Source organism: Macrosteles quadrilineatus, unplaced genomic scaffold (genome assembly GCF_028750875.1).
Source record: "Macrosteles quadrilineatus isolate MER2022 unplaced genomic scaffold, UCM_ALF_1.0 Scaffold_2__2_contigs__length_208266976, whole genome shotgun sequence".
NCBI lineage: Eukaryota > Metazoa > Arthropoda > Insecta > Hemiptera > Cicadellidae > Macrosteles > Macrosteles quadrilineatus.
The window spans coordinates 16,495,252-16,508,081 of NW_026542595.1; the positions used below are offsets into that span (position 1 = coordinate 16,495,252).

A 12,830-nucleotide genomic window follows, 5' to 3' on the forward strand; every position below is an offset into this window, starting at 1 on the left:
AATAATAATATTTCGTTAAATCAACTGTCCGAGTTTTTAAATTATTAAAAAAAGTATCAAAATATCAACTGTCCGAGTTTTCAACTGTCCGAGTAGGGTCAACATCAAAATGTGACACTGCGCGCCGAGACTAGCGTGTCTAAAGCGCCTGGTCAGAAGTCGATGTAAACCCCTTCTGCGAAGGAGTCAGGCATTGTGCGAGAGGATCTATCTTCTATCTATTGAGTTGAGTTGTTTTTATGTCGCTTGAGGACGTTCAGCAGCAGGCGGATGAAATTAAGCATTCGCTAAACGACTTAAGCAATGAAGAATTGGAATGTGAAGAAGGCAGCCCGGAAGTCTGCATTAAATGTCAGACAATGCAAGCAAACAGAAACTGTAGTCCATGTGGACACCAGCCCTTTTGTCATTCATGTGCTTTAACCTTCGCAAATTCATCCAATTACTACGAGGTAACCGATGCCAACGGTGACATAATGAGCACCAATATTCGGTTACCATTAACATGTCCAGTTTGCAGAGCAATAATTGGATCAATCATTTGCACTTATGATGATTAAATGATTAATGATTAAATGATTAAAAAACACAGAATTCGATGGAAAACAAATCCAAACTGAGTGAAACATGTTTATAAATTATTTCTATGTTTAGGGACATTAATAAGTTGCGTAAATAGTTTTTGCTTAATAAATAATCAAATATAGGTTTTTTCTGCAAATCTTCGAAAAACAAGTTTCCTACTTGTTTTTAATTATGATAAAAGCTATTAATGCAAGTTGTAATGTATGAAATGTTAAATGTATATGTGTAATGTATAAATGTATGTTAATAATGTAGTTAATAGTTATGTAAATACATTTGGCTAAGTTGCTGATTACGCTAATGTAAACTGTATCTAGTTAATCTTATATGTTGTTACTTGTTTCACAATATTTTTATCTGTGAAAATAAATCCTTATTCCTTTGTACTTCATTTAATAGGTTGCTATTTAAAAAACTAAAATTCTTATAATTTAGTCTGCTGTACACTCAAGGAATGACTTTATATGTATATAAAAAAAATGTTAATTAACATCGATGGTATTAAATTCAATTGAAACAATATATTAAATTTTGTGGATCATTATTCTGACGGCCATAATCTTTGGTTATTAATTTGTAGTAAATTAATCTATTTGTAGCTCAATGATATTAATCCGATTGTTCTTCCGTTTTTCTCGGTACAGTATTATTTTGTAATGTGCTATTTAGATGATTCGTTGACTAACATATGCTGCGACTCTTGTTTACCTTTTTATTGCTATATAGCAAATAATGTCATGGCAACCAATTACCCCATGAGGGCCATGTTGAATTCCCAAAAGTTTAAATTAACTTAGTGAAAAGCCCTGTGGTTCGATTTGTAACATTTCAGATTTATAACTTCCCATTATATATTTATTATATATATATATAAAGACTAGCTGTAACCCGCGGGCTTTGCACCATTTAACTTCTTAATTTTCAAGATTATCTCGTTCGCATGGCTCAATCACGTCCTGGTTGAAGTTTGTTCGCTACGCTCACTCACCTTTAGGTTGGAGCTCGTTCGCTACGCTCACTCACCTTTAGGTTGGAGCTCGTTCGCTGCGCTCACTTGCCTTCAGGTTAGCTCGTTCGCTACGCTAACTCGCCTCCAGGTTGAAGTTCGTTCGCTACGCTCACTCACCTTTTGGTTGCAAATTAGCTGTTGTCATAAATGTAAAAGAAATAATAGTGCTGCACCCTGTTGGTAATCCTTGTAACTTTAATGCTATTGAACATCATAGAAAAGAACCAACTTGTTTAATTGAAACAGCTGTTAAGATTCAATAATTCCATTTCTCATAAGGTTAACATGGGAAACTCCAGAGCCACTGGGGCGGAGCCCGAAAGGATTTTTGAAATAAGAATATGCCTATATGTTAATCGGGAATGTGAGCTATCATCATGCCAAATTTCAGCCCAATCCGACCAGTATTTTTCGAATTTACTTTTCCCATACACACATACACACATACAGCAACCACCTCTTTTTTATAATAGTACTAGCAGAGTACCCGTCCTTCGTACGGGGTTGGCATATAAGTATCAAATGCTTATAGCAGTTATGAGTGAGGACATGGTTTAAGAAATTTCGGTTCTTTTTGAAGTTTGTTCGCTACGCTCACTCACCTTTAGGTTGGAGCTCGTTCGCTGCGCTCACTTTCCTTCAGGTTAGCTCGTTCGCTACGCTCACTTGCCTTCAGGTTAGCTCGTTCGCTACGCTCACTCGCCTCCAGGTTGAAGTTCGTTCGCTACGCTCACTCACCTTTTGGTTGCAAATTAGCTGTTGTCATAAATGTAAAAGAAATAATGCTAGTGCTGCACCCTGTTGGTAATCCTTGTAACTTTAATGCTATTGAAAATCATAGAACAGAACCAACTTGTTTAATTGAAACAGCTGTTAAGATTCATTAATTCCATTTCTCATAAGGTTAACATGGGAACCTTTGCTCCAGAGCCACTGGGGCGGAGCCTGGAAGGATTTTTGGGATAAAAATATGCCTATATGTTAATCGGGAATATGAGCTATCATCATGCCGAATTTCAGCCCGATCCGACCAGTAGTTTTCGCGTTTACTTTTCCCATACACACAGACACCACCTCTTTTTTATAATAGTATAGAAGATAGATTAAACATTAATAAACTTAGTACCCAAGTAAAATTATTTATTAAAATATTTACTGACTATAGTTACGGCTCTAAGGCCATTTTCAAAGTAAACAAAAATCAAAATAAGATATGTAAATAAATAAATAACATATGATTTTATAAAACTTTTCTAACTTGTAACATAATTTTGTCTTCATTGATTAATTTATACAGGGTGAATAAAAAGTCAAGACCCCCCCCCTCTAATATTTTTCCAAGTAAATATACAGAGATATCCTTTTGGTGGTCGAGCAATCTTAGCAGAAAGTTTCATTTTATCATTTTGAAATTTTTGAGGGTCCCCCAAAAGGGGGGATTTGGGGGGCAACTCAAATATTTTAAATGTAAACCCCCTTCAAGTGACACCTCATTTTGAAGTGTTTACAAAAACTTAAAGAATGGTGAAAACTAGAGGCCGCTATCTCTTCTCTGTCCAAAATGGTAGCCCGTCAAATGTTGTGGAAAATCAATGGTAAAATTGTTAATATTGGCTGCCATTTTGGATAGAGAAGGGATAGCGAGCTCTGGTTTTCACCATTCTTTAAGTTTTTGTAAACACTTCAAAATGAGGTGTCACTTGATAGGGGTTTCTATTGAAACATTTTTAGTTGTCCCCCGAATCCCCCCTTTTGGGGGGACACTCAAAAATTTTTAATGTAAACCCCCTTCAAGTGACACCTCATTTTGAAGTGTTTACAAAAATTTAAAGAATGGTGAAAACCAGAGCTCGCTATCTCTTCTCTATCCAAAATGGCAGCCAATATTATCAATTTTACCATTGATTTTCCACAACATTTGACGGGCTATTATTTTGGATAGAGAAGAGATAACAACCTCTAGTTTTCACCATTCTTTAAGTTTTTGTAAACACTTCAAAATGAGGTGTCACTTGAAGGGGGTTTACATTTAAAATATTTGAGTTTCCCCCCAAATCCCCCCTTTTGGGGGGACACTCAAAAATTTCAAAATGATAAAATGAAACTTCCTGCTGAGATTGCTCGACCACCAAAAGGATATCTCTGTATATTTACTTGGAAAAATATTAGAGGGGGGGGTCTTGACTTTTTATTCACCCTGTATACTACTATATGATGTGTTGTAGTTATTTTCATTAATATTTTCTCAATTTTGCTATTGTTTCATATATTGGATTATTCAATTTTGGAATCATTGTATTTAAAATATTTGATTTGTTATTTTTGTAGTTCATATAAATATTAATTTCTTCTTTTACATTCAATTTTTCTCTGTCTTTTTCAATTTCTAATATTTTTAAGTTTTCTTCGAACTTAGTAAACTTATGTTTGGATTTTAGTAAATGATCTGCAAAATTTGATTTCATTGATGTTTTGTTCATCGATTTATATGCCTGTATATGTTCGTTGAATCTAACTTTAAAATTTCGATAGGTTTGTCCAATGTAGAAGTTGTTACAGTCAGAACATTTAATTTTGTAGATACCAGATGCATTGTATATGTTTGCTGTATTGTTTGTTATAGGATTGTTGGTTTTATTGTGTTTGTGTATGATTTTAAAAATGTTATTTTTTGTTCTGTAGCTTAATTTTACTGGGGTATGTTTGAATGTTTTCCTGATTGCTTTGTTAAAATTGTTGTTGTATGGGACGCACATGAATTTCTTTTCTTCTTTGTGTTTAGAATTGTTTTCTAAGTTTGATTTTAATTCATTTCTTTTCTTAATTTTCTTCTTGATCATATTATCAATCATTTTGCTTCTATATCCATTTTTTTCAGCTAGATATTTTATAGTGTCGACTTCTTTCTTGTAATTTTCTTTATTTAAAGGAACGTTGACTAATCTGTGTATTAATGAATGAAAAGTTGCAATTTTGTGTGTCCATGGATGATTCGAATTTTTTGGAATTATTATGTCTGTAGTTGTGGGTTTTCTGAATATGTTAAAAGAATGTTTGTTGTTTTGGATGGAAATTGTTAGATCTAGGAAATTGATTTTTTTTGTTGGGTTTCTTTGGTGAATTTAATTTTCTTATTAATATTGTTCAGATACGTTAATAATAGTTCAGATTCATTGTCATTGCCTTTAAATAAACATAAAATGTCATCTACATATCTGTACCAATAAACAATGTTGTTTATGAATGGATTTGTTTCATTAATAATTTTGGATTTTTCCATTTCTGTCATTAAGATTTCTGATAAAAGTCCTGAAAGGGGAGATCCCATTGGTAGACCATCTTCTTGAAGATAGAAAGACGAATCATAACTAATGTAATTTTGCTTAACATTTACCTCTGCAAGTTTGAAAATATCATATATTTCATTTATTTTCAATTTGTTGTGGTTTATTAGGTTTCTTTTCAATATAGATTATGTTTCTTTGGTTGGAATATTCGTATACATATTGTTTACATCGAAAGATAAGAGTAAAACATAGCATATATATATATATATATGTCCGTTAGCACGATAACTCGAACAAAAGTGATCCGATTTTGATGAAATTTGGTATAAACGTGCAAACATACATTTATTCAAACGAGTTCGCGAACCAGCATGATCGGATAATGGGAACGAAGATTTATGGGGTAAAAATGGGGTTTTCCCATTTTTGACCCTAAAATCATAACATTTTGGAATATATTTTACAACCATTTTGTAGAACTAAAAAAAGAAATAATTTAGTATATTGAAGCATTGTTGTATGCCTAATGGTTACGAAAAAAAAAAGGGAAATTTAAAATTCCCATGTTATTCTTATGGAGAAGATGAAAACGGTTTTAGTTTTCTTGTTTATTGATATGTTGACCAAATTTTGAAATTTTATTTATTTGATCCTATACTATTGACGTATGGTCAAAAAACACTGTTTACCTTCCCCGTAGCAGCAAACCTAAGCACTCGCTTATTTATGGAAATATTTTAGTAAATATGTAATCAGACAAGTTGAAATTCGCTTTGTCTGCAGGTTTGCTGCAGCGGGGGTATTTTATATTATCAGCAAGTTTTGTTGGTTTTGTTAGGTGATGACAGTTTAATTTTATAATTAATAATTGTAAATATTAGTCTTATAATAAAAATAAAATATATTTTCTTAATTCGACGTGAGGGGCTCTCGCGGCTCGCACAATGCCTCACTCCTTCGCAGAAGGGGTTTACATCGACTTCTGACCAGGCGCTTTAGACACTCTAGTCTCGTCGCGCAGTGTCAAATTTTGATGTTGACCCTACTCGGACAGTTGAAAACTCAGACAGTTGATATTTTGATATTTTTTTAAATAATTTAAAAACTCGTACAAATGAAAACTCGGACAGTTGATTTAACAAAATATTATTATTATTTAAACCATACTCGGACAGTTGAAAACTCGGACACTTGATATTTCGATATTTTTAAAAATAATTTAATAAACTCGGACAAATGAAAACTCGGGACAGTTGATTTATCTAATTATTATTAGTTATTTATCAAAACTCTGACAAATGAAAACTCAAACAACTGATTTTTCAAATATTTTGTAATTTTTAAAAAACTCGGACAGTTGAAAACTCGGACAAATGATGTGATCCCGTTAAGTTGTTATCCATCCATATTACATGACATAAAAAGTTAAAGTAATCTGTTTTATAGAAAAATTTTCCACTTTATTGTTCTGGTTTTTCTTATTTTTGACTTTTGTTTCCAGGTAAATCGGCTCAAGAAGGTACAAAGGACCAGTGTGAGGGTATGACCAAGAGACTAAACAACACGGGAGGAGCAATCACCATCTCATCTAGAGGGGAAGTGGGTGTATTCTTCACCTCGAAGAGAATGGCTTGGGCTTACCAACTGGGCGATGAGCTCCACTATGGAATAGAGCACGGCCAACATTTAGTAGATAAAGTTTGAGCTAAGCAAATTTAAAAAAATATTATATTTTTCAGTTTTAAGCTTGATGAAATTGTAATAAAGGATATATGTCTATTGTCTATTGTCTAATTTACTGACACATTTTCCAGTCTGATCGTCCCTGACCTCATAACAGAATTTCCAAATTCAAATTGCTCAGTAGAAAAAAATCAAATGAAAATAATAAAAAAATATACAACAGTATACATATTTCTTTTAAATATTTTCACATTCCTATAATACCAAAACTTTAATTCATAACTTTCACAAAAACTCATTAGAATTTTATATCAATGTGCCTCAAGTAAAGGATGTGGACCCCCTTGACTGCAGCCTCAAACAGGTACCCAGAATTATCAGATATACTATATATAAGTATATATAAGTATATATATATATATATATACATGGTTGCTGGTCATAACTGTTACAAAAATTTGTTGGTTTAGGTACAAAGTAAATGGAGTGTGATGATGCATATAGTCCGGCAGAATTGACCCAAACCTGGTTTTGTCCTATTAAGTTTTTTTTTTATTGTTAATATGTGATACAATGGGGTAAGTAGACCCTAAAACCACCGGGTACTTTTTTGGTACCCTTGGGCAACAGCCGCCATCTTGGAAAATGGCGGGAAACGTAAATTACAGTAAGCTTTCACTTAAACCAATGTAATTAAAAACCTATTTAAGCTAGAGCAATGCAAGTTATTTTAAAATGTTTTTGGTTAAATTCCCTACTCAAACATACCATATATTAAATATATATAATTTGTTTCAAGGTCAGTATTACTTTTCAAAGTTTATAATTTATAAAAACATAATGATATATTTCTTTTTATTTCAATTTTGCGCCTTAATTACTCAAAATATGACTATAATATATAATATTATAAAGATTGTAGAACTTTAAATTTGGCATTGATTACATCTATTGGATGCCTTGTTGAATCAAGGGTAACGCCAGAACAAAGCGTTAGAAAAAATTTTTTTTTTTTATTTTCAATAAAAATAAGGATATTTTATATGTTCAACTAGCTGTGTGCCCGTTCTACGCACGGGGATCTTATAGTAGTCAGTTGAAACCTTCTTATATTAAGATTAAGAACAGCAGTTAGTTTGCATATTTGCAGATATGCTGGCAAAACTATTATATATAAACCTTCGCAAATACAGTATCTGACAGTTCAAGCCAAAATAAATGCTTCGCAATTAAATGTCACCCGGATCGTTATGGTCCATATGTCCAATGATTAAACTAAAAAATGTTTTATAGATCCATGAAGCGTAGCCCTAAAGTAGGCCTATAATTGAAATTAACATTCCACATCGGTTAGCTTAAAGGTATTTAAAGTACTACCTCAACCTCACCATTTAACACTTTATTCCGGTTGACATTTTCAGTATCAAAGGTGCTCTTGTCCATTCCGTGAAACACTGAGAAATAAGGACATTAATGCGTTATCAACAGACATACACACAACAATCCAAAAAAGGCCACGAACTATTGATACATAAACAATATAAAGGCGTAAACAATTCATGATGGTTTGCCCAACAAATGTTTACTCAAATAGGTTATCATTTTCTTAGCATACCGGGTAAGCTAAGATTTGGAATCCAGACAGAAAAAGTAAAACTTATACAGAGTTAAGACATCACTTAAATTGAATACGGACGGCTCTAATAAATAAGGGGCAACACCAACGATAACTAATTTGTAAACTACAGTGATGTGTTGGTACCTACGTAAAAATGATTCTAGCAGCTACCAACGGTTCTAAGGAAAAGAACCAGTACCTACGTAAGAACCTACCTAAGAACTATAGTACATCCGACCAATTAAATACATTAATATCTAGTCCCGAGGATTTGATCTCTTGCTTTTGGATTTTCTCGTAAAAAGTTATAGCGTAAACTTATCGGTGTCAGTTTGAAAAAAAAAAAACAACCTTACCCAAGCAACTTTTTGTTATTTAATAGATTACGCATTCTCTAAACAATGATTAGTATATCTATTAACATTAGAAGGAAATGTGACGAAAATCACACAATGTTGGGGTTTTGGTCATTTGTAATTATATTTCTTAAGTAGGTAGGCCATGTATTCTATGGAAAAGTACCGGTATCAAGGATCGTCGTCAAAAAGGTTGTTATGAATAAATATGTAGGCTTACGTACCCAAGATATGAGCTATGGATGGGCCTATTGGCTGTATGGTCCAGCGATTGCATCACACGGTGAGTAGAAACAGAAAGTGACACATTGGAAAAGCGAGTTTAGCACTTCCTCTGTTAAACCTCTGTTACAATATCCCACTGCAGTTGTGATTTTTTACTTTACACTTTACACAACCGCCATTGAAGCGCCGTTAATAAGTGGAAACCATTTTTGTAAGCTATTGGCGACGATCATTTCAGTGTCCAGCCCTATACAACACTGATTCAAGGTCTTCTTTCTGGTTGTCAAAAATCAAGAAACATTTTATACTCAAAGAATTACTGGTTCCGATTTGGACGATGTCTAGTTATTTAATTTCATTTACGGTTACACTATTAGGCTATATTATTGCACTTGCGATTAATTAAATCCGTTATGTAAGAAAAACGTTTTTAATCTCACTTGGTTGGGATTTGCTTTCAAAACGTGATTCGAAATGGTTGCGGTATTTGTAAACAACATTTGTAAACATATCATTGACAGCTAGAAAAAATCTTGATCCGAACAGCTGTTCGTTATTTCATAGACGATTATGTGATAAAAATTGAACGAAAATTTGACAAAAGTCGCTCAAAACTGCATTTTTGAACGTCCGTAATTTTATTTACAAAGTAGTGAGGCTATATTTAAATCACTTAAGACACTCTCGCCAATCCAGTGAATACATTAAAATGACTTGGATCTTGATACGTACTCTGGTTTTCACGGAGAAGATTGCGTAAAATGCCATCTTGAGTGTTACAGACAAAGGGAAAGACAGACAGACAGACAGACAGACAGACAGAAATAGAGATAAGACATAAGACTCGTTTCTGCTTCTTTAATGTATAAAACGTAAAAATAACCTAAAAGTATATAATTTTGAGCAAAGTACAGACAAAACTCTAATTTTATTTATATAGATAAAATTTTAACATCTTACCTGAGACCATCCGGTACTTCTCTCTGGCTGTTTTTGGTATTAAAATGTTTGTAAAATTACCAAATTTAATTTGAACTATTTATATTTAAGGACTTTAAGGCCAATCTATTCATCTCCACTCCAAAGAAACAATATTTTTTCAACAAGAAAAGTTTAAATTTTGATCAACCCACTAAGTTATTATTATTAGATGTTGTATGTATTGCAATAAAAACACTCAGTAAACAACTGGCTTACATTTGACATATAGATCACAGAAATCGATCGAGTCGGAGGTGAATTACAAGACTTCAGCCAACAAAGATTTTAATGGTTGTATAATTTTCTTTGAAAAAAGATTGTTACCTCGAGTACTGATTATGGGATGTTATATTTTTTAACATTAAAATACTCAGCAAAATATTGGCTTTCATTTGAGGCATTGGTCATTCAAATCTTTTGAGTTTGAGGGGATTTATAGAACTTTAACCAACTAACATTTTAGTTTTTCCAAGATTTGTCTTTAATTAAATACATTATATCCGCTTATAATTATGTTATATGAAATGCTTATAATTATATACTAGAAATACTCAGTGAGTTTCTGGCTTTAATTTAAGCCATTGACTATTAAAATCGGTTAAGGTTGAACATGAGTTGTGGGCAGTGGCGGCGATAGCGCCGTAGGGCTCGCGGTGCGGGGGGGGCCCGCGAGCTAGGGGGCCCGTGAGCCTTGACCGGGATTTTCGGTAAATTTTACCGGCACACGGGCCCGTGATAGTGTGACAGGCTCAGCCACACGATTCCCCTATCATAACAATATTTATATGAGAATTAAAATAGGCTACTTTTTTTATGATGAAAATGTGTTCAAACCTATAGTTCAAGTAGTTAACAACAACTAAACTAACACTATTACTTGACCGATCGATATAAATTATCTACCAACCTAAGTAAAAGAATTGTCATCAGTCATGCGGGTTGCATTAACTGTCCTCGTGGATTGTGTGAAGGCGCAGTCAAATTTGGTTACATAATAATAGGGCCGTATTTATAACCAATGTGGCCTCTGTCATCGTCCATCGTCACCCGCGGGGAAATGTTCTCGTCGATATCCGCGATCGCGGCAAAAGCGTAGGCCTAATCTTTCAATTTCGTGAGCGTGATCCTCACGGTTATAAAAGCTTTTACTTTTAACTGTGCATTATTGTATTGAATACTGAGAAAATCGGCTGGAGCTTCTGACTTTGTGCTTGATCTCTCAAGCTTGTAGTCCAGGCTCTGCTCGGCTCGAAAATCGACATTATAGGCCTATTATAAAAATCAACCGTTTCCAAAGCAACCCGATCTTGAACGCACTAAAAATGTTACCACGGGCCTCAGGCCAAATCAGATCGGTTCAAAATCGGGTTGTTTTGGAAAAGATTAATTTTTATAATAGGTCTATAATGTCAATTTTCGAGCCGATTTTCTCAGTATTCAAAACTATAATGCACAATTAAAAGTAAAAGCTTTTATATCCGTGAGGATCACGTTCACGAAATTGAAAGATTAAGCCTACGCTTTTGCCGCGATCGCGGATAACAACGAGAACATTTCCCCGCGGGTGACGATGACGATGTCTCAGCGGCCGCAGATGTTCAATATTTTACCGCGATTGCGGAAGACGATAATGACGTTTCTTTTTTAGGTACGTTTCTTACCCAGGATCAATGCCCTAAAATATTGGTAGAGAGTTCCGGGACACCCTGTATGCTAAACTAGATAAAGCTTTAATCTCTGAACTATTAGAAGAATTTGCAATGACAAGACAGTGATGTTAGTATACCATGGTTATTTTTTATCAATTACTGTATGTCTTACAGTTTGTTGTGCTGGGCAAATTCACCTTCTAGCAAATATATCTTTAAACAACAAAAAAAAAGGCCATCAGAGTCATTGCTGGCATCAGCTCAAGAAAATCATGTAGATCCAGTTTTAAAAAATTCAAACTTTTGACCCTTCCTGCTCTTTACATTTTACACTTGGCACTTTTCATTAAAAACAACCTTTATTTATTTGAAAACTGTAAAAAAAACTCATAGTTATGAAACTAGACAGAAACAACTTTTGGAAATTCCAAGCCACAGATTAGCTTTGTTTCACAATGGGCCCTGTATTATCAATGCATACAAGTCTACAACAAATTGTCCTTTTATTTCACAGACCAGTCTTTGAGCCTTGTACCGATAAATTCAAATCAAAAGGAACGTGCGCGAAAACAAGGAAACAACAACGGCCAATCACGTGAATGCGGAGTGATATCAACTTGAAAACGTTTAAAATGTTCCAACGGTCGCTCTTCACTTGGGGACCAGACTTCTATCGGCGATGTTCGGAAATTCGTAATTCTCATATTAATTCGTAAAAACCCACTTTCGTAAAATCATAACGTTTGTATCGGCGACGAAAAACAATTGATCTCCGGAGTGTCTAGAAAACCGAATCGCGGAACAACGAGAGCAAATCAAATCAAAATCAAATCAAATTAATTTATTGACACAAATAACGTTACATTGGGTGCTTATAGCAGTAACTGGTGTCTTGTCAATTACATAAATCTTAATAATAAAATACGATGGAAAAAACATTTTACATAAAACATAGAAGATTACAATAACAATAAAAATGTACAATGACTAACCCAAGGAGGTGTCTGCTAAAAAGTCTGAGATGGAATAATAAACCTTATCCAGTAGAATTTCTTTAATTTTAACTTTAAAAACATTTACTGCCAATTGTTTAAATTTATTCGGCAAATGTTTGTACAACGAATTGATTGGCAAAATTAAACGAATTGAATTAATATTTGAGTCTGACCGTCTGACATCGATCGAGAAACTTCGTCAAAATTGACCGTTTCACGTAGTCACCCCCAAGTGCAGTTTTCGTAAATATATGTTCAAGTGTCGTCTGTTTGTCTTCAATGTATGTAAGTAAATGTACTGTGTAAATTGTATTTATAGTGTGTAGTTGAGCCAATCTGTCCATATTGCATATTTAATCAGCAGCTTTCATGTTTTAGTATGTAAACTAGTCACATGTTTCAAAGTTAGTGTCATTCATTTATCTTTAATAAATACTGTAAA

The 12,830-nt window shown here is 33.7% G+C and overlaps 1 protein-coding gene across 8 annotated transcripts in view; it reads left to right on the forward strand.

Annotated features, from left to right (window-relative positions):
* The window catches only part of LOC128985889 (probable isoaspartyl peptidase/L-asparaginase GA20639), a 208,148-nt gene extending 201,483 nt beyond the window's left edge, over nucleotides 1-6,665 (forward strand). For all 8 annotated transcript variants that reach the window (XM_054405861.1, XM_054405862.1, XM_054405857.1 and 5 more), the window contains one exon: nucleotides 6,383-6,665. In XM_054405861.1, the coding sequence (XP_054261836.1) occupies nucleotides 6,383-6,585 (203 nt within the window). In that variant the 3' untranslated portion in view covers nucleotides 6,586-6,665. The remainder of the gene's footprint in view (nucleotides 1-6,382) is intronic.
* Nucleotides 6,666-12,830: the final 6,165 nt, after the last annotated feature.